General features: G+C 34.7%; 1 protein-coding gene across 1 annotated transcript in view; it reads right to left on the reverse strand.

The window, feature by feature from the left end:
* Window positions 1-1,760: 1,760 nt before the first annotated feature.
* The window catches only part of LOC140435182 (ubiquitin-protein ligase E3B), a 108,009-nt gene continuing 82,534 nt past the window's right edge, over window positions 1,761-27,235 (reverse strand). Inside the window, exons 8-15 of the mRNA XM_072523956.1 lie at window positions 26,095-26,213; window positions 21,255-21,573; window positions 19,217-19,500; window positions 17,227-17,506; window positions 16,760-16,889; window positions 14,780-14,944; window positions 14,559-14,670; window positions 1,761-11,678 (exon numbers count right to left, since the gene is read on the reverse strand). Coding sequence (XP_072380057.1) covers window positions 11,506-11,678; window positions 14,559-14,670; window positions 14,780-14,944; window positions 16,760-16,889; window positions 17,227-17,506; window positions 19,217-19,500; window positions 21,255-21,573; window positions 26,095-26,213 — 1,582 coding nt within the window. The 3' untranslated portion in view covers window positions 1,761-11,505. The remainder of the gene's footprint in view (window positions 11,679-14,558; window positions 14,671-14,779; window positions 14,945-16,759; window positions 16,890-17,226; window positions 17,507-19,216; window positions 19,501-21,254; window positions 21,574-26,094; window positions 26,214-27,235) is intronic.

The following is a 27,235-nucleotide window of genomic DNA, read 5'->3' on the forward strand; positions in this document are numbered from 1 at the left end:
CGAACTCTGCTTCGGTAGGCATCATCTCTTGGTCTCCATTCCAGTATCCGCTTTGTCCATCTGTTATCTTACCTTTTTGACCGTTATTACTTCTTCTTCAGGTTCCTTCTCCTATCGGAGGTTGGAAATCATCATCGCTATTTTAATTTTATTGGCCGCGCTTCTGAATAATTCTAATGAGTTGCAACCGAACCACTCTCTCAAATTTCTTAGCCAGGATATTTTACGTCGTCCTGGGTTTCTCTTCCCTTGCATAATTAACCTAAGTAATACGTACTTCTCGCCCCTCATTATGTGACCCAGATATTGAATCTTTCTAATTTTAACAGTTTTTATGACTTCACATTCTTTCTTCATTCTTTGTAACACCTCTATATTAGTTACTTTTTCAGTCCACGATATTCTGTGGAATCTCTAGATTAAGGTTACGGTTGCAAAATAAGTTCTTCAATTTTATGAACGTGTTTCTGGCCATTTCTATTCTAGATCTGATTTCTCTTGTTTGATCTCCATCTTCGGTTAGCCACATTCCTAAATATTTATTTATTACTAATTATTATTAATTAGTTATTACTTATGACGGCCAAATAGTCAAAAAACACCTTTTATACATTTTTTCATTTTTTGTATTCTCGTTTCGAGCTGTCATTACTCCTTGCCTTTTTTATACTATTTACTCTTATTAATTAGGTAATATTTTCTTTTTATTATAAATGTTCTAAACCTTTGGTGTTACTTTTCCCAGGTAGCTGCAGCTTCCTTCGTGGATGTGTTAGTTGTAGCTTTGGAATTCAGGGTGTTCTGACATTTTCGGCCTAAATAATCAGAAATACCTATTTACATTTGCCTTCCACCTTTTATGTCATTTATCTTTTTTTTTGTGTTCTTGTTGCGAGCTGTGCCATCACCCCTGACCTTTTACTGTTTTTGAACTTATTACGTCGATAATCAGATTATTCTAATTAATTATAGAAACTAACTTTTAAAACTTTTCTCAACAATTAACAAATCTGCACTTGCTTGCGTTAATGTGTCCCCAAAGACGCGACATATTTGTTAGGAATCCCAAATGCAAAGTTCCATTTCATCCCAGAACTTACTGAATAGTCACTAACGAAAGTCCCGATGAGTACTCTCAGGTCATCTCTAAAATACTCCTCGTGGGAATCGCGTAATTCAATAATCCAAATCACAGGTTCAGATTGGTTGTTTATAGTTTTCCAATGCTTTTGTATTGTTTTATCTGTATCGAAACGTTTTTATCTGTAATTACTATTGCCTTCGTTTTACTGATATGACAGTAATGGTAGTGATTCTTCATTTTAAAATGTAGAAAAGCAGGAAAAGCATTGACATTTTGACTGGATGACAATAGCTTTTTTGAAAGTATATTGTGTTTCTTTGGAGGAGATATACCTCTACATAAGGAAACTTAACAGGAAAAAGTGAATTTTTATTGTTATTAAATGTATTAAATGTTGTGCATCATTGGCTGAGCAGCGAGTGAGGGGAAAAAGGTAACACATACCAGTACGACAACAAGTATCAGGAAGCTCTATTTTCATCCAGTGCAACTAGAGCATATGTGTGGATACTTACATATTGGTCATTTTCCCCTGAATTCGTTGCAGTAATCCAATTTAAGATTGCCAATCACAATGTTAAACCACTCACCTGCCAAACAAAACAAAGTGGCACCAGTCTCACGCGCTCAAAAATTGAAGTAAGGTTTTTGAATATTACCAATACAAAACAACAACTCACAAATATTCACTGAGTTTATTTGTCATATAACATAAAAGCTGATATGATATAGGTACAATCAATTCCTTAATTTTTATTTACATTTTATACAATATTTTTTCACTTTAGATTGGAGTTAGATCATTTGCAACTAAAAAATTGTATTATATCTCAAGTATTCCAGAATTGCAAATAAATCACCACAAAATGGCAACGAGGATGGGATATACAGTTTCTTAATTATGTAATCTTCCAAGCAATTTTCTTTACATAATTTATCGGTAGTGACCTTAAAGTAAACATGGACACAGAAAATTTTCTTTGCGGAATTCAAACATCAATTTGTAAAGCTCGTTTTGAAAAGAAACCCCCGATAGTGACGAAATAGGTGTGATACTTTTAAATGTGCTGAATCAATACGCGAATAAATTAATTTTCGACTTTATTAGTTCATAGTTAGTTAGTTAACAGAAAAAGAGAGAAATCGATTCTGATTAGAATTGGAGGAAAATGAAAAACAGTGCTACGATTTATATAACGTCATCGAAACTTATATTTCGTACACATGCCTTAAAAGTTTTATTGTCCCCCAAAACTAAGGTTGATGTGGACCTTACAAATTCCTCAAATAAATATGCTATTTGAGCTACCGTCAACAATTCGAAATCTTGACATGGCTCGAAGTCGGGTTAACTTTAAAACCAAGAATGTATTTTATTCATTTTTTACGGCACCGATCACAAAATATAGCTGCTGCCCCTACTTGACTATGCGACACTACTTAGCAGTACACACTGACAAGTCAGCAATTAATCTATATCAGTTCTTCCTCTTCAATTGATTTGTTGATTCAATCGTGAACAAAACCTAGTTCAAAACGTTTTCTTGTTAATTTTTGGGACAGTAAAATTCTTGGAAATATTCTTATACCGCAAGTGAAAAAGGCAGACATAATTGGAAATGGAGCAGAAGCGAAAACATTTAATATCTTTAGTGAGAATTTCATAAGGCATTGGAGAAAAATAAGAGAGCTTGAACATGAATATGTTAACCACCCCTGGATTTACAAGTTCCAGTTTGCATTAGTGACAGCACAGCATGTAAGCACACCAGCTGAGGAGTGTCTCAGTGTTAACATGGACGCAAAAGAGCGTCGTATTTGCTGAAAAAGCAGTTATCCCCAAAAGAAATTCATGCCAACACTGATATTAGGGGACTGCGCTATCTCTTACGACGTACTGAAAATATGGTATCGCGAGTTTAAATGTGGATGAGAACCCTGTGAAGATGAACATGACAGAGGTCCCTTAATCACCGCCACAACCGAAAAAATGTCATAAAAGTCCACGATATCATTATAAAAGATTTTTGCGTCAAATTGTTAACGAAACAGGCTTTTATTTCATCTAATTAAAAAAGTTATGAAACGTTCACGGAAAGTAAGGAAAAGGTGTGCTCTTCCAACAGATAACGCACCCGCACACAAGACCTTAGTTACAATGGCTGCAGGTTTCGAAATTCTGAAGATATTCACACATATTCTCCAGATTTGGCCCCGAGTCACTACAGGCTGTTCCTAAAACTCAAAGAAGACCTTAGGAGAAAACAATTTTCCACCAAATGTCTTCCAGGACGCTATCGAAATGTTAAAAAGGCTGATGGGAAAAGTAGGTTGAACTGAATGTGGGATTATATTGAAAAATGAAGGTGACAAAATTTTCGTGCAGCTATTATTTGTAGGTCATAGGTGAACCATCGGTATCAACCCTCGTATAAGTGTTCAAAAATTCCACAAATACGAATACTGAGTGTAGATTAGTTCCTATAGGTCAAAATAAAACATGTTAATAATTTACAATTTTTTCTCAATAGCTCTGATATTATGGTAGCAAATAATCTAACTACACTCACATAAAATAAATATTGGTCAAATATATGTACAATATATATATATATATATATATATATATATATATATATATATATATATATATATATATATATATATATATATATATATGTATATGATTTCATTTACAAGTTTCATATATAAGCTACAACAGTGCACATGTAAAGTCCGCTCTCCAACTATTTTTTGAATCACACAACTCAAATTAATAAATTTGTGAATAACTAAACTTTGTTTTTGTGCTGTTGTAATTACTTAATGGCTCAATAGGATAGACGCTATTTTGTAACATCAATTTAAATATGATTATATGGCCAGTAATATCTGTTTTGAAAGCTATTGTGTTACTCAGTGTATTTCTAGACTTTTGCGCAATTATGTCATTTGAAAATGGTAACCGTTTAATTTTTAATGTCGACTACAGGAAAAAAGGTATGGATTACTCCTAATACTTTGCTAGTCTTTATATTTTACGGATACCCACCGAACAATTCTATTTATTTTTCCAACTTATCCTATTCTGATGGAATTCATTTATTTGTTAGCAGCTACCAAAACATGACGTCGTCGACGAAATTTGCTTAAATGACAATACAGTAAGGTCTCGTTTTAAGCGGTGGATACGTTGCACAGAAAAGCGCATATAAAAAATTGCATAAAAAAGACAATACTTGCCTTGAAAAGTAGGGATACGCCCCGTAACCTTCTAAAATCACATAAAATCAAGACAAAAACAAAAAAGTTTCCCGAAATTAACAGAAATAGGCTGCATGATAAATTTCTTCGAATATCTGAAAGAAATTCATACAAAAGCTTAAAAAACTAGTCCATATTTCTATTCGTTTTTGTGACTATTTAGATTTATTCATATCGTGTCGACAAACAGGAAAACCCTGTTAATTTTACTGGTATTGTTGTTGAAAATAAACTAAATATTTATGAACTATTTCTGCAGGTGCATGTTTTCCAAAGTTGTCTCGTTCTAGAACGTGTTTAAAATAAGCTAAATCTTTGCCTTTTAAAGTACTTGGTCTATGAGATTTATTTATTAACCTTCTACTAGGGACGTGGTGCCCACATGACCCCCGAGTAAATTCAAATTACGCGCAATTTTTAATTTTTGTTGTTATAGGTTTGTGACTCGCAGCTACCTTCAAGTTACAGTGACGTTGATCGCTTCACTTATTGATAAGTTTTTCAGTAGTGTGGTATTTAGTTTATAACCAGAGAACAACCGAACACAGAGAAGCGACAGTCCTTTGAAGTTACGTGGCCAAGCCGCCAATGACAGCTAACAACCAGAAAATTAATAGTCACTGGGCATATCACACAATATAAATTCTTAAGAGCGTAGGCGCAAAATTTCGGGCCAATGTTTTTTAAATGCATTCATTTTTTTCGAATCCTGAAAAAACTAATAAGTATTTTTGAAAAATTTAAACGCAGAATGAAAGACTACATTATTACTGAGGGCCGAAAGTCCCTGACAACTTCTATAATGTTTATTTTAATAAGTTACAGGGGTGAAAAAAAAAAGCGCAAAAAGGCGCAAAATTTCGGGCCAATGCGAAATTTTGCGCCTACGCTACATTTTTTTGGAATCCTGAGAAAACTAACAAATATTTTTGAAAAATTTAAACACAGAATGAAAGATTACATTATTACCGAGGGCCGAAAGTCCCTTAGAATAAACAAAAAGTTTTTTTGAATGAGATATTTGAAATTAAAAATCACACTAAATTTTCTCTTTTTTTTTCACCCCTGTAACTTATTAAAATAAACATTATAGAAGTTTTCGGAGACTTTTAGCCCTGAGTAATAATGTGGTCTTTCATTCTGCGTTTAAATTTTTCAAAAATACTTATTAGTTTTTTCAGGATTCGAAAAAAATGAATACATTTAAAAAACATTTGCCCGAAATTTTGCGCCTACGCTCTTAAATCAAATATTCTCGTGTATAAAACCCTCTATATATTTTTATTTCCTAAAAATACTATATTCGTATTGCTGTCTTCGAGCGCGCTGACACCAGGCCACCATATGTTGATTTTTTGACCTGAGCCTTCGGAGACTTGCGTTTTTCAATAAAAGAAATAGCACTGACACCAAATTTAATGTTTTCATTTTGAACTATCCCTTGGCAGACCAAAGTTTATTTTTTATAGCTCGGACAGACACGTCGGCGTCGGCTTACTGTTCGAAAGTCAAACCAATACTATTATGTAATAACTAATAATTATTACAAAGCAATAGTAATTACCTGTTATTATTCTTAGGAAATCTAAATAAACTTATTCCTTTTCCTGTCACAGATGAACATCCGCGAATCGCACAAATATATCCAGACATTTTAAATATAAATTAAACTTTTAACTATAAACTATAACTATAAACTTATATATTTAACTATAACTATAAACTATAACTATAACCTTTTAACTATAAATAAATTATATAAATGGTCAAATGAACTTGTTGTGTCGAGTATTTACCATAGACGCCTACGGACTATCGAAAACAACCAGAATTAAAGAATAAGCACGTGTTTTTGACAGTTAAACAACCAGAATCGGGCATGCGTATACAAAAATGGTACACGCTTTTGGACCGTTATGTCGCTTCTATGTGTGTTCGGTTATTCTATGTTATAACTATCTAAAGTTTGAAAGGGGTAATTTTAGCACCACGTCAGTGTTTCTGAAAAATTTACGAAAATGGCAGGTTCATCCAAAACAGTACATTACGGTGATAAAAACTATGAAGAAAGCATGGCATAACAAGGTAGAAAGTGAGGTTAGCGATATGGAAGAGTCCGGTGGCTCTTTAAATGACATTGAAAGTGAGCATGATACAGATTTGGTAGTAGAAGATGATAGTGAGGGAGCTAGTGGTGACTTGTCTGACAAATCCGATTCTGAAAGTGAAGTTTTGATTCTTACTGATGCCCGTACTCTATTATTTTTTCAATAGATATATTTATACCGGCAAAGGCAGCGATGGCAAATTATTAACAGATGAAGAAAGACGTTTGGCTGTACCAACTCAATCCGTGGTAAAACTTATTCAACCTATTATAAATATCAACAGAAATGTAACTGGAGATAATTGGTTCTCCTCTATTGAACTTGCAAATGAGTTGTGACAAAGGGGATTAACGTATGTAGGTACGCTTAAAAAGAACAAGAAATAAATTCCTACAGAATTTTTGCCCAACCGGAAGGGAGAAGTAGGGACTTGTATCTACGGTTTTACTAAACATATTACAATTGTGTCTTATGTTCCAAAGAAAAGCAAGGCTATACTTTTAGTTTCTACGATGTATCAACGAAAATACACTGATGTTAAAGCTGGCAAACCTGAAATTATTGTCTTTTATAATAAAACCAAAGGGGCGTAGATGCCCTGGATAAAAAATGTGCAATTTATAGTTCAAGTAGACATACTAGGCGTTGGCCTATGGCTCTGACTGTTTCATTAACTCATAATACCGGAGAGGTTTTTCCTGGATTAAATTACCACTTACAGGAATTCTTCTTTGAATTAGTTCCTCAATCCAAATTGAGATGGATCTTTCTGTTCTTTCGGATAATACATCCCTTGAGTAAGATGAAAATTTGGCGCTTAATTTTGTGCCAGAAATTATAGATTTTATTATAGCAACTTCATTCTTCTTAATTGCTCTTACAGTTGATTCGCTTAAACTAAAATGTTTTCCAATTGCAGTAGATCTTCTTCTTTTCCTAAGCGATCTAAAATTGAGTGCATAAAAAGAGACCTTACTGTATATAGCATGTCACACATAATTTGAAAGTCTTGTGCCACTCAGTATTTTCTGAGATGTTTATGAGTCTGTCGAGCAGTTTCAAAATAACAATAGTTAGATGTTCAATGGTGATAGTGTAAAAAATAAAGACAGATCTATTATCACAAATAATTTGTCAATCTGAATTATCACATTTGAATACAATTCATTTAACTAATTATGAGATCGGTGCCTTTTTGAACAGTTGGTACAGTCCATGGTTATACCTGGATCTCCATACTCTGTTTTTGTTAATAGGTCCAAATATTATCCTTAGGACTTTTCTTTCGAGCTTTCGTTTTGTGTATTCTGTCATTACCCATGTCTCGCATCCATAACATACTACTGGTCTGATAATAGTTTGTAGACCCTGATTTTCATCTCCAGTTTGTGTTTTTGGAGCGGAACACAATCCGTGTCTAATACAACTTCCAGATTTGTGAAACTTTCTAGTTTCAATATCGTCCCCTAATTCACCGTGCGTCTGTTTCCCCTAGCTCTGGCCTGTGTTAGCTTTTTTGTCTTTTGAATATTTATTTCTAGTCCGGTATCTTCTGCCCCTGTTTTCAAGTGTGAATATATTTCTGCCGCCTCTTCTGTTCTGCGAGACATAATGCTAATGCCATCGGCATAGGCGGCAATCTGTATTGATCTATTTGTTAGGAGATTAACTCTTCCTATAATCAGCTGTCTTATCACATATTCGAGAGTCAGGTTGAATAGTGTCGGTGTCAGCCCTTGCTTTAAACCTGTGACAACTGAAAAGTTCTCAGTGAGTTCATTTTGTACTCTGACACCTGCTGTTGATGAGTTTATTGTTGCTTGTCGGATGTATTTTTGGTGGATATTAAAGTTATGCAACATTTGATATACCTTTTGTCTATTAATTGGGTCGTAGGCCTGTTTGAAATGTATGAATATGTTGTGGACGTCCATGTCGTATTCCCACCATTTTTTTAGAATTTGTTTGACTGTGAATAGCACAATTATGTCCCGTGATTTTTAAATCACAAGTGTTAAACTGTGAACTTTCTATAACTCTATTATGTTTCTAGGAGATGCCATATATTGTCATTTAAAAAAATCGATAACGCCATAATTTTGACAGACTTCAAATCAATTATATCAGATTATGCGAAACAGGGAAATGAATTGACGTATTTGAGCGTTTACCATAAAAGCTACGCCATTTTTAGGGCTAATACATATTTTTTTACGATGTCATTATTAAATATTAAGCGAATCGGCGGAACAGAATCGGACAAAAAACTACGAATAAACTAACAAAAGATATTCTAAATGATGTATCATTTTGTATATGATCTTAATTAACAAAATGGCGCCAATTCACCATAATCTTGTGTCCTTGTTCAGTAATCCAAACAATTGTTAATTTAAGTCTTATGATTCAGGAGATAATCGGGGATGAAGAACTAGGACAATCTTTTAGTTCTATCGATCACGCTGTCGATATAAGTAACTTAAATCTAATAATATCAAATCTGCTAAATTTTACACCAATTTAAGTCTAGCGTCATAAAAACCTCATAAAAATCTTCATATATCAATTCAAGTTTTTCAAAATTTTCAGTCTTCTAGCACTTTTTTATTTTTCTCCACGTAAACAAGTATAATTAATGTACAATTTCCGCGGAAGAGGTCCAATAATAAAGGCTACTTACCCAGAAAATGCAGTTGCGTCACAGTTGAAAAATAGACATTCAGCCCTATTCTGTAACTACAAATCGAATAGAAATGATGCAAATCGAATAGAGGTCAGCAAGTCGGATCGGAATTGTAGGAATCGGTATTCTGTAACTCATCTCGACCTCTACTATCGGAATGTTGTGTAGAAATTGATTTCGACTAGACAAGCTCTGTCGAGATCAAGTTTCGACATCGAAATTGGTCTTGACGTTTGTTTTGATATTTATTTATTGACTTTTTTAGTCTGTGGTGCTATTTATTTAGATAAAACTTTACTAAACAACAACTATTTACTAAACAATTTAACTGCTCAGCAGATGTATTTTTCTTTGGTGTTCCGCTTGCCATTTTGTATTCTTGTAACGAACTTTTTAAACTTAACCAAAACAAATCAAAACTACTTGACGACAAGCTTGAAACATAATCTTCTTTTTTGATGAATTTTTCGCGCGCACTAGCCTTTCCAATAACATAACGTCACAGAACACTTATTTCTCTTTTTAGTGCGGGGTTGCCACCAACTTCTGAGTTTTCGATTTACACCGATTACGATGTGAGTTACAGAATGCTAATCCAAACACAAAAACGACGCGATAGATATCCAACATTCCGATTTCAGGTAATTACGATTCGACTTGGTCATTTCTATTCGATTTGTTAAAAGTTACAGAATAGATCTGATTGTTGCCGATTTACTTATGGGATTTTCTTTTCGCAAATATTTGCCTAATGCTCAAATGTAAAAAATGAATTTGACAGTTGACAAGTTATGTCAAATTTAAAAAAAAATTAAGCATACCTGCTTATATGTTTTTACATTTATATTCTAACGGTCAAATTTAATTAGCATTTTGATAATTTAAGGATTGTTAATAGAATTTTAAACCCATCAAAGAAAATTTTCCCATAGTAATTTTTGAGGTTACGAGACCTGTTGAATGATATTTAAAATTTGGACAACACATGTAGTCTTTTCTAAAAGCATATACGGACAATTATTTTTGTACAATAAGCAACATCGCATCACAAAACAACACAACAAAATTTATTCCACTATAATTCAAATTCATGAAAATTTTAGAAATCACATGTTAGCGAATATTGATGTCAAAAATTACATAACTGCATTTTCAAAGTAAATACTCAGTATTACCTAAATTTCCAGATACTGACTTCCAAAGATACCGTTTATAAAGAAATATTTCATAAATTTAGTAATGCAAAATTAGCTCGATAGGTGCCGCTGGCCAAAAACTATAACATAACCTATTTGCCCGATTAGTTATTTATTTGTATTAAACAAATCTGATTCTAGTGAGTATTTCAGATTTTTTATTAATTCTTTCTTAATTGGCGACGTCTCGTATTTCTCATGTCGTGTAATTGCCGTTTCATTTACCATTAGCAAGGTAACAACATACTGAGGAAACATCATTCTGAATTTAAGAATAACATAACACATAAGCAACAGTAGGAAAAATTTGATCAGCATTTGATGTCAATTTAGGGTTACAATCGTATCTTCCACGAACGTTTTGCTCTACTGTAGAAGAACAGTATAAGGCTGATGCCACTAAGATCGAGGCAAAGTACATTTGAACTGTCAAAAATATTAATATCACGACTTAATAACACGACATAAAAGACCAAAGATGGCGTCGTGGTTTAGGGGCGTATGACACATGAAATGAAAAGTGACAGGACGGATGACATAACGACGTAGAAAAAACAAAGGTTGTGTTATGTTAAAAAGCGTTAGTAAAATTGTTCGATATTAATGATCGGAGAAGGGAGTGTAATGTGTCCAATGAAAAGGAGAGGAATTTTAAATATAAGGATGTGTAAACATTAAAATTATAATGAGCAAAGAAGCCATCATGCATCTTTGGCGTTAAAGGTTGATCGTATGCTACATCATTGAAAAGTCCTCTCATGTGACAGGAGACTTTCTCGGCCCTATCGGCATGATACCCCATGCCCTTTTTGTGACAATTACACAGTCATTTCAACATCGACTTTGTGTTTTTTTAAGATCAGTTTATTTAAAAGTTCCATTACGTCAACAGCTAAGAACTTCCAAATTAAAATTTTATTGGCCAAAGCAAATTAACTGTTTGGGTAAATTTCAAGTATTAGCAGAACAAGAAGATCTTTCAACGAGTCTTTCTTGGAAGTCGCCTCTGATTCTTGACAGATTTACATAAATATATTCTATATTTAATTATCTTTTAAATATGCTATAAACAAATATTTTACAACAAACACAGTACTCAAAATTGTTTGGCTTAATTCTTACTAAATTTGAATATTTTGTTAATCAGCCGATTTATTGACACAAAAAAATTTACGATAGTTCAAAACCAGTATTGCAGGTCACTGCATATCTTAGTTTTTCTCTCAGGGTGCTCTTCTTTTGATAGTTCGGCAGCTTTAAGAGATTAAAACAGGTGGATGAAGTCGGTAGACGGTTTTGTGGATCCTTTTTCCTTATCGTGAAAAATCCTCTAAATACGCTACCTAAAATAAAAGATTTGTTACTGTGTAAAATGATTTTTAAAAGTAAATGTGGCATAAACATACATACGAATGCGTAAATAGCTACAAATGAGAAATGTAGTAACTGAAAGTCAAATTGTTCAAATTAATCATTTAATGATAGACACAAAAAACAATCTCATGTGTTTTGGAACAGGAAAGCCCCTCTTTACAACGCAAGTATTGGTTCAGAAATACTTTCCTCAGCAAAAATATGTTTACGCATGTTTTATCGACTACGAGAAAGCATTTGACACCATTAAACACGACAAACTTAGAGAACTATAACATCTTTCGGGACTTGACACTAAGAACATCCAGATTATTAAAAATCTGTATTGGAATCACACAGTCTATATCAAGTATAGAGATAAGAATAATACGATCAAACAATTACAGTAGACTCCCGTAAGTTCGGCCACCTCGGAACCGGATCCTATGCCGAACTAACCAATGCTTATCTAAAAAATGCTCATTTATTGTTTGTATGGATCTAGCAAAAACAAAACACTTGTACATTAAGTATAAGACAACACAGAGGAATATGACATATATGACATATATTTGACACATATGAAAAGATAGACCGTTACAAAAATACTATAAAACAATACTTACAGAACTCTAGGCCTAATAAAAATTAAAAATATTATTGCACATTGGTGGATTGGCTTCTTAAACACTTAAAAAAAGTCGGTAGTTTTTTTCTGAATTTTCTTTTCTAATGATTTTTGATGTGCAAAGTCACGCCACTTTTTAATAATCATTCCATCGAAGCTATTTTGGACATGTGCTTCGAAGAAATGGTCTTGAAAAACTTACCATCCAGGGAAAAGTAGAAGGCAAAAGAAATAGAGGTAGATCTCCGACACGATACACGGACCATATTGTTGCTACCATTGGCGCTCCATTGTCAGAATGTGCTAGAATGGCAGAAGATAGAAAAACGTGGAGGAACATTGGGAAATTTAGCTAATAGCTTCATGATATCACGATACCTGCATCAGGTTAACGACTAAGAAGAAGAAGAAAACGTCGATGGCAGTTGCTTCTTTTTGCATAGCTGCTTTGCCTTCAGCGTGGCTCATTTTATTTTCTTCATCTTCCTCTTCATTCTCAGCAGCATCTGTGTCGTTATCCTTCTCATTTTCTTGGCGAATGACACACTCGGCGATTTCGTCGTCGTTCAAAACCTCGTTGTGTAGCTCCTTTTCAAAGTTGATCCACTCCAAAACATCTTCTTCAACAATAGGACCACAGTTCGGTAGTTGCTGAAGGTCGTGCAATAAAGCTGCATTGTCATCAGGTTCGTTAACAAGAATGTTGTTTGGCTCATCTGCTGATGTGTTTGCTTGATCAATCTTATCTTCTATATTTGGCCGAAGTTTTTTCCAAGACTTTACAGACGTCGACGGTGGTATTTCGTCGTATCCCTTGGCCGACATGTACACAACATCCTTCATATTAACTGACTTCAGCACTTTTAAGAGGTCTCAGTTGTCATCAGCCTCCAGTTTGGAAAGAACTTCAGAAAACAGTTTTCGGCGATACTTTCTCTTGAAGCACCCATTGACCCCATGGTCCATTGGCTGTTGAAGACTGGTTACATTGGGTGGCAGGAACATCAGTTTAATTTCTTTTTCATTGTCACACTTAAGACCTTGCTAATGAGTAGGTGCGTTGTCAAGCAGTAGAAGTGCTTTGATGGGCAGATTAATTTTGTCAAAAATGGTTTTTCACTTTCGGAACAAATTCGCTCACAAACCATTCCCTGAACAAATATGTGTCCATTCATGCTGATTTCTGTGACCGATAATATACTGGTAGAGTTTCCATGTTTACGTTCTTAAATGCTCTCGGTTTTGCTGCTGTGCCAATGACAAATAGGGGTATCTTGTGGGTCCCCGAGGCTTTTTATTACAAGGCGACCGTTATCCTCTCTTTGCTGACTTTAAATCCTGCCGCAGATGTTTCTTGTGGGGTGGGAAAGGTTTTCCTGGGCAGAAGTCTAAAATTTAACCCAGTTTCGTCGATGTTGTAGATTTGCTCTGGACTCAAGTTTTGATCACCAATGATTTTTTAAAATTTTGCAGAACAATTTTTGGTCGCTCTTGGTTTGCTGACCGCTTCTTGCCAGAAACTCTAATAAAATGGACCCCGTTTTTCTTTTTCCATCGGGTGAGCCATCCCTCAGTAAACGAGAACGCCTCTTCTGGTTGAAGTTTTGAGTGCAAGATCGTAGCCTTTTCTTTTAGGATTGGTCCACATAACCAATCCTTGTCTTCGTTCTTGAACGAATCAGAACCACAGAGCATCTTCCATCAATTCGTGTTTTGCTTTTCTCAGTGTGCAACGCTTTTGTAGAACTTTTTCAGTTTCAATCTGCGTACAAAAGCCTTCTATAGTTTTTCTATTGCGCCGCCAGTCGTTGATTGTACTTTTGCCCACGTTTAAATCTCTGCAAATACTTTACACGGATTCTCCTTTGTTCAATCTTTTCAGAGCTTGTAGTCTCTGTTCCATTGACTTGTACTTACGTTTACGCGTTTCACTCATTTTAAAGCAGTTTAATGCACGATGCAAAACAGTTATTGTTCACACACACAACAAGTATACTGTCTATATAAATAGTAAAAATCGCAAGTGAAACACCAATCACTTACTGTAGGCGTAGCGTAACGATGAGTGCTTTATCTGCTCGAGTCTTGCTGGCGCTCGCCAAGTGTGTGACTAATGCTCAGAGACCCGGCCCGACTAATCGGAGATCGAACTAACCGATGCCGAACTTACGGGAGTCTACTGTAATAGTTCTATTTCCAAATCAAATCCAGTTTCATAATATTTACAAAGTTATTATCTTACCTATCGTATCTCCAGTATCTTCGTCGTCACCAACTTCCACACATCTTATCGAAAAAGGCGGTTCAAGATGTGCGAATCCAAGAAGAGGGGGCTTGGAACAACTAGTTACAAACTAAAGGACAAACGTGTGATTAATCTTCATGATTTAAAAAAAAATAGTATAATAATACGAGTAGAAAAGAACTAATTATTTAAATTAAAGTAAATCTGGGCAAGATTACCTTAAGAAACATAGTTTTCTCTTCTTCGTTAAAGTCTTTTTCTAAAATATCCCACAACCAGCCGATTACTCGATGTGAATCATGAAATCCTCCGTAGTATTGACAATTTTTCCTCAGGTCCTTAAGGTCTAAAGGAACATTATCACCAGAAATTAAACGTTGTAGCTAAAAGAAAATTAATATTTTTAAATAAAAGTTTATATAGCATATAATAATATGTGAAGTTGACAGCAAAAACCCCATTAGTTAGTCGATGAAGAAAAATGAGTTAGTGCTGCTATCTCGAGGATTTATAAAGTATCAACAGCTGCACATTGCCGATTCCTTAAAAAACACCACATGTCAGACTGCAGAAGCCGTTCAATATTACTAGATTTCGCAAAAAGCCCAAGTCAAAGAGTTTCTGACAAGAGTACCACTAGTCAAGTTTAGTTTATGAAACTGCCACGATCTCAGTGCTCTGACAACTAATCACACAGTCAGTTTCTTTGTTTGATATCGTTGTTTGTGGAATTAGTTTTCGCAATTAGTTTTGTTTGTTTGTTTTTATGATTCTATTATGGATACGAATTTATAGCCAAGGAAAAAAGGAAAAAAACTTTTCTATACACAGAACCTTCTCTTCCCATTATTGTTAAAAATTTTTGTCGAAAATATATTTCAGCTTGCACACACAATACAACGAAAAAGGTATTAGAATAAATGGTATTCCTATAAGTAATCTACGATGGGCTCATGATACGGCTGTAAATCGAATAAGATAAATTAGTGCCCCACGTTGGGTGCCATTTGTGCTACAACGTATTGTCATCGAGTGCGATAATTTAAGGACTAGTAAGCACTCCGATGCGCATCGCCCCGTCTCGAATTTTCCTATTGGCCGTTAACCTGGAAATCCCTATTTATCGCTGGTATAAATATTACAGCACAGATAAATATAGGTGATTTTCAGGCCAGCCAGATAGTCCTTCACGGGATCTCCTACAGCATAGTTCTCTAGGGGCTCTGCTTCTTGTTCAGACTTGTAGAGGGTTTAAGACCCCCAATTTTCACCCCGAGGCGACAGAATGATGCTAGCGTGTGTACCTAATACCTACATAAAGGAAAAACACTAAGGCTGGTTTGTCAGTAAATAAAAGAGATACAATTCTACATTTTTATTTATTTAAGCAACTAGATCACAGATTAAAAACAATCAATAAAATCTGCTATTCACTGGAGCTCTTGCATAGTAGGTACAGTGAATATATAATAAAGATCAGTTGGAAGACGCCAGAACTCGTGGCTGAAAGACCTGAGGAGATGGTTCGACCGCTCATCCACAGAAATCTTTCGTGCAGCAGTTTCCAAAGCTACAACTGCCATTTAGATCGCCAATCTTCGAAAGAAGACGGCGCAATAAGAAAAAGTGTATGCGAAAATCACCGGATCTACTTCAATCGCAAAGAAAAGTATCTGCATATAAACAGAAGATGACCATCAGCGCAACTAAATACAAACCCTTTCCACAGACTCACCCTTAATTCCAATGCCGATTCGAACCAACCGACAGATTCCAGGGTACATGAATACTATAAATATTGTACATATTCAAAGAAATGCATCAGTGAGCGACGCTCTTCGATTTGAAGTTTTTCGTCGCAGCTGCAAACGAAACTTCAAAAAAATAAATGCAAACCATGCACTACAAACCCCGAAATCAACGTAGCTAGTTTAATTTGTAATCTTAATCAGTTTAGAAAGTATTTATTTATCTGTTTACCAAATTATGATGTATTTTTGTCAGTAAATACTGTTTATCTCTGTTTATATATATTTGTGATGCCGATTTTTTAATAGTTGCAAAAGGATAAGGTCGTTTACAATATTTTACTTAATTTATATATAAATTACAATCAAAAATTATACTGGCAAAGACGTGTACAATATAAAAACCTCTTTGTTGTAGATTTTAGGGATTATAAGGAACAAACAACTTACCTCAGGTGTTGAAAACAGCGTTAACCAGTCCGGATTGATAATAGATCGAAATCCTTTGATAAATGCTGCAGTTTGATCTTTAATTTGAAGATGCATTCGAAAATGGGCCATCAAATGAATATAATTGATTCTAAAAATAAGCGATACGGTTATTTATGCATTATTGATCTCTACCAGATGATTAATAAAAATATATGGTAAAGCGTTGCCTCCGTAGGCGTACATATGTATGTGTACTTTGTAACTGCGTGAGCGTGTGCGCGCGCAAGCGCGCCTGCCTCTGTGACAATAATAACTTTTAATTAACAAAGATAATACAGCATAGCTTTTAAATAAAGTACTATATGCTATGTATTGCCATTAAATAAAAACGTCAATGAAGTAATATTTTTGACAAATGCCAATAAGAAAAAGACATGAATTTAATAAATTTTACTACTAATTTTTAAATACTTTAAAGTACTTACTTATTTTCGTTGGTAACTTGTACGGCCTTTCCCCCCGGTACCAACTCATGCGTAACAATTTTACCCATACTGTCCTCGTCAACACTAAAGGTCAAATCAAGTTCGGATACGTCACCTTTGTAATGTTTGACGTAATTTAAACTCCTGTACAGTTCTGGATCTAAGGACGGTAACTCATCAACACAACTATACAACAGTTGCGTAGTCTGTCCTGATATTTGGCTTAAGAAAAATGAGGCAAAAGGAACGTCAACTACAATGCCTTCGTAGACGGCCTTACCTTAAAATTAGAAAAATACTAATTAATAATCGCTTTAACAAAGAAGGTGTACTGTGATTTGATAGGCACATTGAATAAAGAATAACAACCTTTTTGTCTTTCCTTTGACGGCCTAAAAATAGTATCATTATAAAGCGATTTAATTAGTACACTTAATCCGAATTTTCAAAGATAACTCAAATACCATGAAACATGCAATAAATAAATTAATAAATTGGCAAATACATACATACATACATACTCTACAATAAATAAAATAACAATAAATAAACCCATATAAGTAAATATGACCACCGTGACGCCCTACATGATCACGCCGAACAACCCAAGCGACTAAAGTCATGCCGCAGCTTCCTTTGTCACACAAAATAGCTGGAGACCTCACCAGACGCACGGAAAAGAGAAGTTTGGAGCCGGCAAGATCCACACCTTCTTACTAACTCACTCATTCTGGCTTTACGATCTTGCGTGGATCCTAACCTTCTCAAGAAGAGCCACAATTTCTACTGGACCCTAAGGAGACCCTATCTGCCGAATCAAAGTTACCTTTCTCCATGTGGACACCTCTAAACCGGCTGCAAGAACTATCTGAAAAAATGGGGCTATGCTGAATATGATCTACGTGACTGAAGCGCTGTAAAAACCAATATGTATAAAGCACAGGAAGCTCACAACTTGAATGTAACTGAAGAGGACACGGAAAGTAAGTAAAGAAATATAACAAACACAACTTTCTAACCACACACAACATAAAATTTTCCACTTGTCATTCTGAATATCTTTTCCTCAAGAAATTTCCATTTCATCGATATGCAGAAAGGTATTTACCTTATCAACATTGTCCTGTCATAATCAAGCTGACAGTGTACTTATTTCGGACCACTTTATTTTATATGAATATTGGTTAGATAACCTTATCGCGGACTTAACACTTAACTTAACTTTTTTAACTTGAAGCGAAAAGTGACTAATCAGTTATCAACGGAACTGCCAATAAATTATGAAGATGTCAACGAGTGGATTATGCAAGATCAGCAAATGGAACTAACTGATGATATAATCGCCGACATGGTTATCAAGCCACACAATGTCGCTGAAGATGACACAGATGAGATAATCGAGAAAATATCTCACTCCGAAGGATTGAAGGCGATTAGAGCTGCCCTCGCCTACACTGAGCAACAGAAAGAGTCAACCGATGTCCTTCATCTTCAGCATTGGCGCAACATCGCAGAGTCAAAACGAGGCTAGAAGTTGAGGCAGAAATCTATCAAAGAATTTTTTTAAAACATGAAGATGATCCAGTACGTAAATGTTTTCCTATCTATACATTTTAACTATGTACTCTATATACAGGTTTATTAACTTCAATTGTACATAACAAACTAATTACACACGTCATAAGTTGTGAATTTTTCGTTTATTTTAAGCAAATACCCGATCTCCGCATTATCCGAGTTTTTCGGTATCCGAGGTATTAACTCGGATAATCGCGAGTCTACTGTATAACAACTGTAATATCTCTTTTAGTGATTAAGTAACCTTGTTGGGGAACTGACGATAAGCAAAAGTTGTAGAACTCGTAACTGGTTGTCCCAGTTGCAATTAAACCAACTGTAAGTGTTTTATTTTCTTTCTTACCTATCAGAATTGGACTTTCATGTGCAAGCAATTCATCAATTAAAATAAATACCTTAATTTTGTACTCACCTAACATTCGTCCAACGAATTCGAACAGTTGCAGATGATTATCCTGCACTGAAGAAGTAGGTGATGGATATAAACGTTCTTCGCTAGTAGCTTTGAATAGATTTAGCGAAGGATCGAATACCTTTTTGATACTTTCTTCTAGAAACTCTTTGAAAACTCCGTCTTGATCTATACCTGCTTCGTCAAGACCTTGTTCGTTTATAAATCTAACTCTTATTACCCCCTTTAAAGATTGGGAAGGTAACATAGCCAGCTGTCTATATCCATCTTCTACAATTCGGTTCCTAAAATTTAACATAATATAAACTATACATAAACAACTAATATTCTTGATCACTGTTCTTTGTCTAAGCCAACTATGTCATCTTCTATACACTGAGGGTTCATGTTTAAGCACTCAGTTATATTAATTATTATAATAAGAGGTAAACATCAGTATTATTACATATATGCCGATTGTTTTTTTGGGAGAAAAATAAAGGTTTTAATATAACTTTATCATCATCAACCTATATTGGCGACGTCTCCTGCCCAATTCCATTTTAGCGACGCGATTTTCGGTCTTTCAGAGAGACACCCAACATCTGGCGCTCCATAACCCTCTGAGTCAGGCGAATCTTAGTAACTACCTTTTTTGTGAATGATAATGATTCCGCTCCTTAAATGAGTACAGGTAACACATATTGGTCAAAGATTTTCCTTTTGAGGCATATGGGTAGATCCGATTTAAATACAGAGTTTAATTTACCAAACGCTGCCCAGGCTAATCCTATGCGATGTGGGAGTTCAGAGATCTGGTTATCTCTGCCCATCCGAATTTCATGTCCTAAGTACTTATACGATGTTGTCTGCACAATATCCCTTCCATCAAGAGCAATATTGTGTCTTGTTCATATTAATCTTTAGTGGTACCTCCAAGGAAGCGTGATATAATTTTTCAAACATTATTATTGCATCATCCATACGATCGGCTATAAGGACGATGTGATCTGCAAATCTCAAGTAACTGAGCTTCTCTCCATTTATGCTAATATCAAGCTCGTTCAGATGTGTCTTCTTACAAGTATGTTCTAAAAGCGTCGTGAATAGCTTTGAAGGGACGGTGTCCCCTTGTCGTACTCCTCGCTGTATAAAATTTATTTGTTTCTTGTTTAGATAGTCTTGCGCTAGCTGTGGCATTTCTGTCAATGCTTTTAACATTTTCTGATGGCTTATGGTATCGAATGCTTTCTCGTAGTCGACAAATATCAGTGCCAATGGCTTTTTGTATTCTGCGGATTTCTCTATTAGGTTCTTCATATGACATAACCTACAGAATACCGATTAATCAGCTTAAGTTCCTCCTCGATGCACAGATACCGGACCACACCCTCGTCTTCTTCTTGCAGTGCCTATCCGCTTCGGATGTTGGCGACCATCATAGCTATCTGTATTTTGCAAACTGCGGTTCTTAAATACCCTCGTAACCTTCTGTCTTTTCTAATGGTATTTCGCACATTTACGGCGAGCATCATGAATTCTCAAAAAAACAGCAAACAAACTGTACCGCCTCCAATAATAGCTAATGCGGCTCAAATAAACGTATTTATCAATGGTTGCTTAATGGAGAGCCATTTAATTGTTCACCATCGACTCAAAACGGTGTCTTCCCTGAAGGAACATTCTCATGAAAGATATGCTAAGGAAGTCATGCCACTACCTAAACCAAAGTTTGCATTGATTCAGTAACAACCATTCGAAAGCCAAGCGATTATGCTCATTATGATAACGAACACAATAACGTCGGAATTAGGGGTCGTTTTTCGAAGCTCGTAAGTGTGAACCGAATATCTAATACTAATACTCCGAATACTAATTTTTTTTGCCCGATAAAGCGTTTTCTAGATAAATACAGAGGTTTAAGTGTGGTTTCGAATGGCACTATCCAAATTACGTATAAGTGTACATACCACGACACTCAAAAGTTTCCAAAGAAAATGAGACACAATAAATAAAAATATTAATTTAATTCACTCAAATTGTAATGAATCACACTCACCTGTGAACAGTAATAAGAGTAGATTGAGGTGATGCGCAGACAGACTCAGTCAGACCTAGTACGGTTTTTTCGTTAGTAATGTATTTCCTAAATAGTCTAACTCTGTCATCATGGGGAATGACATGAGGCATGGTCTGTAGCAGCAGTTGTGGAGCTCTACGACCTTTTTCCAAGTCGGCTATGAAGACGGAAACTTTAATATCCTTTATCAACCAATGACCTGATGGAGTGTAACTTCTTCTGCAATCTCTTTTATACAACAGCATTAGGATTGCATGCAGGGAACTAAACAAGGAGTTGTTGTGGATCGTTTTAAAATCTAAAATTTATGAAATTTGATATGATAAAAGGTCAATTTTGTCGTTTATAATTGAGTATACATAAAAATAAAATAATATCAAAATATCAAACAGCAACAAGAGCCCGTTCCTCCGATGATCTATTGCCAAGTTGGCAGACAGGTAGCAGGATTTTATTACCCAAATAAGCACTTTTAAATTGAAACCAATTAGATATCTTGATTTGGTGTTGTAACGTTATAAACGTCACATCTCTATTAATTTATATTTAAATAATTATTTCATTTTAATTTCTTTATTAATTTATTAATTTCTTTATCTTCAGTTTAATTTTTACTATTTTTCACAAAATAGTTGGCGCCCTATGTTTTTTCTTTTCTTCCTCTGTCTTTATTTTCTCTCTCTTTCTGTCCCGTAGAATAAATATTCGCCCTCTCTCTTTTTGTTCGGCAGACTATTCTGTTCCGTATTGACAGACAAGCTAGTTTCATGATATCTATAGCAACATCCATGATACTATGGCAACATCCTATGACATCTGTGCTAACTTCATTCAGTCTCCCACTTTCTGTCAAAACAACTTTTCTGTATAAAAGAAGGCAAAAATTATTATAAGCCTCATTTTTATGGTCTACAAATTCTCTTGGGGTAAGTACTTTCATTGTGATATTTATTCTATAATTCTGACCGCATTTCCAATGTAACCTTACTTTCTTTCGAAAGCACATTTTTTTTCTGATATATGCATTAGGACTCTTTAACAGAATTTAACTAAGTAGTAACATTCATATTTCATTTTATCCTTGCCATACGCTATTTGTTTAAGTGTAATTTTGTAAGATGGCAAGGAAGTTAAACCTTTCTTTTTGATGTGTTTCTAATGCAAGTTGTTCCTTTTAGTTTATTGGTTTATTGGACATTTTATTGGATTCATTGAATTTATTGGAAATATTGGTTTATCAACAACTTAATTGACCAGATCGAATTGATGGGCCACATTCAATTTTACTAACCAGGACATACAGCCACGTGTGATTGCAGCTCTCCAGAAGCCACAACTTCTAATTGGAGGACCCAACAGCTAGAACACACAAGCAGCCCATTGAAGTAATAAGTAACACTTATTAACTGTTAAGCTTTGGCAGGGTTAATTATTGTTTTTTTATTCATTTAAATAAATATGTTTGGTTAAAATTTGTCTTATTTGCTATCAACTGAGAACTCAGGTTCAATCCCTAGTTTAAGACAAGACGAACTCACCCTTAGGATACTGAGCTAGGCAAGGTATAGACGATAAGCTCCCATGGTTGATTGAGGTATTATTTTTACAATAGTACTTCAATTCTCTTTGGTAGTCTTATCGTTACAGTGTAAAGCTACAGTTGAGACACCCTTGGATCAAGTATAAAGTTTTTAGAGACATCCTAGTGGTGCTCCAGTTAGAGTTCAGAATTTGTTGCGTGCAGATATTTCAACAATTATTAGAGGAGGTACAAACAAACGTATAGCGCAGGTATGGGATATCCTCTTTCTCCGGATAATACCCACATGATCTACTTGGAAAAGGAAGCTCAACAAGAGGCGACACTCAAATCAAAAATACTACATGCTTGCAATAGTGTCACACAGAAAATTTGAACTTCTAAAATTTTATAAGAATCCAAACTCTATCAACAATAAAATCTAATAACCCTGGAACTGAAAACTAACTACCTGAAGTCAGTCGATAAAATAATTTTGTAGTGTTAAGTAAGTAAATGTTATAAATTAATTTTTTTTTAGTGTTAGTATTAGAAGACTGTGAATTTTTTTTATAATTATGTTTACAATCTACATCATTACAGAGTATTAAGTAAATGTGTTACAGGCTTTGGACGTGAAGAAGAGACATCCAATGATATCTCACCTTATTCTATTTTGGTTTAGTTTTGAAGTAGGTCTTGGGATCAGGTTCTATCTAGACTTCTTGTGGCTGGACCATTCTTGAATAATTCTCTTACTGGCCTATTTTCATGGTGAATGGTACGTTCATTTTGTGACTCCGTGGCTCGATGTATTTCATATCTGATGAAAGGAATCTTTAAGTCGTAGTAAAGTGTTTGATTACTTACGTACCATGATGCATCCACTATCAATCTTAGCACTTTAGACTGGAATCTTTGGATCATATTCAGCAACGTTGGCTTTGCACAGCCCATAGGTGTGACTATAGTGGCTTTGTATAGAAGAATTTTGTTTTGGATGTTAAGTTTTGATTTTATGTCCAAGGAGCCAACACATTTGCCGGAATTTTAAGTCGAGATGTCTTCTTTTGGTCCGAATATGTTTCTTCCAAGTAAGACGTTGGTCAAGATGAATGCCAAGGTATCTAGTGTCTGTTGCTGTTGGTATTCTTACATTTTCCATTCTTACAGGTGGGCATATGTTGTGACGGATGGTAAATGTTATTTGAGTTGATTTTGATTTATTTACTTTGGCTCTCCATTTATTCTCTTTTCTTCTTCTTTCTCTTCTTCTCCAGGTACCAATCACTGAGTATATTCAGATGTTGTTGCAGGTTTTGTGAGATTTGTATGGGATCTTCATTTACAGCTAGTGTTGCTACGTCGTCAGCAAAGGAAGCGATTGTAGTATTATTAGTCTCTGGTATATCGGCTGTGTAGAGTGAGAAAAGCAGCGGTCCTAGAACACTACTCTTCGGGACTCCGGAGTTGATAAGACAGAGGTTGGATTGCTGGCCTTTGAATTTTACAGAAAAATTTTTGATATTTGATATGTAGGATTTCAGTAGGATGAAATAGTTAGTGGATAATGCTATTTTTACTTTGTAAAGCAGACCTCTGTGCCAGACTTTGTCAAACGCTTGTGAGATGTCTAGAAATATAGCGTTCTAGTATTTCTTTTCTTCAAGACTTTTTGATATTTCATTTATCATTCGATGAACTTGTTGAGCAGGGAAATGATTTTCCCGAAAACCAAACTGATGTTTTGATAGTAATGTTAGGAATTCACGATCTACGTATATCCTTTGTAGCAGCAATCTTTCAAAAACTTTGCTTACGGTTGGGAGTAGGCTGATGGGGTCGATTAGATTGGGCTCCTTTCCTCCTTAAGGATCATAATGATTTCAGCAGATTTCTAAATTTTTGGAAAGTATGATAAGCTTAGCATGCGGTTAAATATAACTGTTAGCAAAGTAATGGTCTTGCGAGAAAATTGTTTTAGTACTTGTGTTGAGATTAAATGATAACCTGAGGCCTCTTGTGAGTTGAGTTTGTTTATTTCTTTCTTGACTTCTATAGGAGTATAACTTTTAATTGGGAGGGAGATTTGACATGCTGCGCTAATTCGTTAGACGACTGTGAATAAATTAGAAAGTGTCAGAAGACTGTAAACAAATTAAAATAAACATTACAATATAAAAAACAAATTTACCCAGATACCCGTTAAAGGTATGCGCGCACTATACCAACCTGACGCGGCGCTAGAGCCTGTAATTAAATAAATGGTTACATGAAATTTATAAAAAGCAAAACATGGAACGCGAATTTGCTACTTTATTTACTGATTTAATTGATCATCAAGACAAATTTTATGAATACTTCAACATGAGTTACAAAAACTCTTATCTATTGTAAAAATTGATCTCACAAAACAAAATAAAACGTTTAAAAACTTTTCCAAAACTTCCATTTATAATTAATTTTAACACCCTCAAAATCATTGATTAATGACCCCTATTAATGAATGATTTTCTATTAATGAACGATTTTATTATAGGCAACACAACATACATTGCTTGTATAAATTAATTTAACCACATTTAACGCTCTGTGATTTGCAGTTACCTGTGGTGTAGGCAACCAAACATACCTATTTATATTCCCACTAAAAAATTATTTAAAATGAAGTAGCCGCTGTAAGTACTGTCTGTCATCGTATGTCATTATTTATCGTTAAGTAAATAAAAATTTAAACTAAGATATTTTTATTTCTGAAAAGTATGGTCGACGGAAAAGTTTTGTAACGAACTCGTGAATTAAAATGGCGATTAACAATTTCGAACATTAACGCGCTCGCTTCGCTCACGCGTTAAAATATCTCAATTGTTAATCGCCCTTATTAATACACTTGTTGGTTAAATAACTATTATTTCACAAAAAAGAACGATTAGTAATAACTTTTAGGTAAGTATTCTACATTTTCCGGTTCGTTACGTTGTGGTCTCATGGTCGTGGTGTACGCTCACCAGATAACGCACAAATACATACTAACCGGGAATATAATTCATTCTGAGTTTTCGGTGTGGTTTAGTGTGAGTCAATGCGTTACGTTTCCGTAAACTGCGTGACGATTCATCTGAATAAACAAACACATTAAATTGTCGATCGTTGGGGTGCCTTCCGTAGCCGGCCGGTTCAGACAAGTGCGGGCGTACCTTAAAAATGAATCGCAGTATCTAGTTATTGGCGCTATGATTAGTATGCATTTTAAATAACGATCCATACACTGGTTTAATCATATTTTAAAGTACGACTTACCAAATAAATTACCCAGTACTGCCTTGTACAAAAATATATTCAGAAAGTTAGACATGACGATAAAATCTGAGAGCTTAAACGGATTTTGTTGTTCGTACATTTCCATATCGTCCAATATCCTAAAAAGGAAATATTTCAATAAGCGTGTATTTGTATATCTTGTCTTGCCATAAATATTGATACAAGGTATTTAATTAAAAAAAATTTAACTACTGAGTTGATTTGAAAAATTCTTACACAATTTATTAATATTATAATGAACTACAAACTACAAAAAAATTATTCAATTCTTACTAACAATAAAATAAGGGATGACTAGAGGAGAAGGTGGGAATATGGCCCCTTAATTCGTTTTTCGACTAGAGATTATAAACAATCAACATTTTTATAATTACAATACAATACAGTATTATTAAAAAATATAAAAAAAATCAAGATCTAACATAAAAAAAATCCACAAGGAATCTGTTCCTGTAGTTTGGCTGTATACCATATATAACAAAAATTTTTATTAAAAATCCTTTATAAAAGGTATATAATTTAAAAAACCCAATCAGGCTATATCACAAAACATTTTCGAAATTCATGTTCCATCATCAGTGCACTAGGTGGGTATACATGTATTGAGCCACTATAGTTGAGCCGCTGAAAAGATGGAATGATCATGTGAATGGCACGCACTCTTAAATATTCCTCTTCCTATGTTACCACTTTTCCCACGTTTACACCGCTCAACAAAAACGAACTAACAATGTTGTTATAATATATGTATACTGTTTTTTAGAGGTTATTGATTTACATTAATTTAAAACATTTTCGCAAAATTCACCAGCCAGCGAAAGTGAAACACAAATCATGATACATAAAACATTTAAGTTATAGTATCATGACACAAATAATGACGGTGTAAACAGTTTCCCATAAGGTCTAGTTTCGAGCGCCTGTCGATGCTTGCATTGAGTGATCATGCGACCTTGGATTCCATGTTTTAAGCGGCCAGGGTATAACTATGTGGGTGAAAAAACCGTTAAAAATTGTTTTTTAAATTTGGTTTACATTATATGGTGATACATTCTATGATGTTAAAGTTACCAGTGGATTTGGTAACATGGCGACGTATGACTCCACGTGAAGTTGCTGG

The sequence above is a fragment of the Diabrotica undecimpunctata genome, chromosome 2, assembly GCF_040954645.1.
Source record: "Diabrotica undecimpunctata isolate CICGRU chromosome 2, icDiaUnde3, whole genome shotgun sequence".
NCBI lineage: Eukaryota > Metazoa > Arthropoda > Insecta > Coleoptera > Chrysomelidae > Diabrotica > Diabrotica undecimpunctata.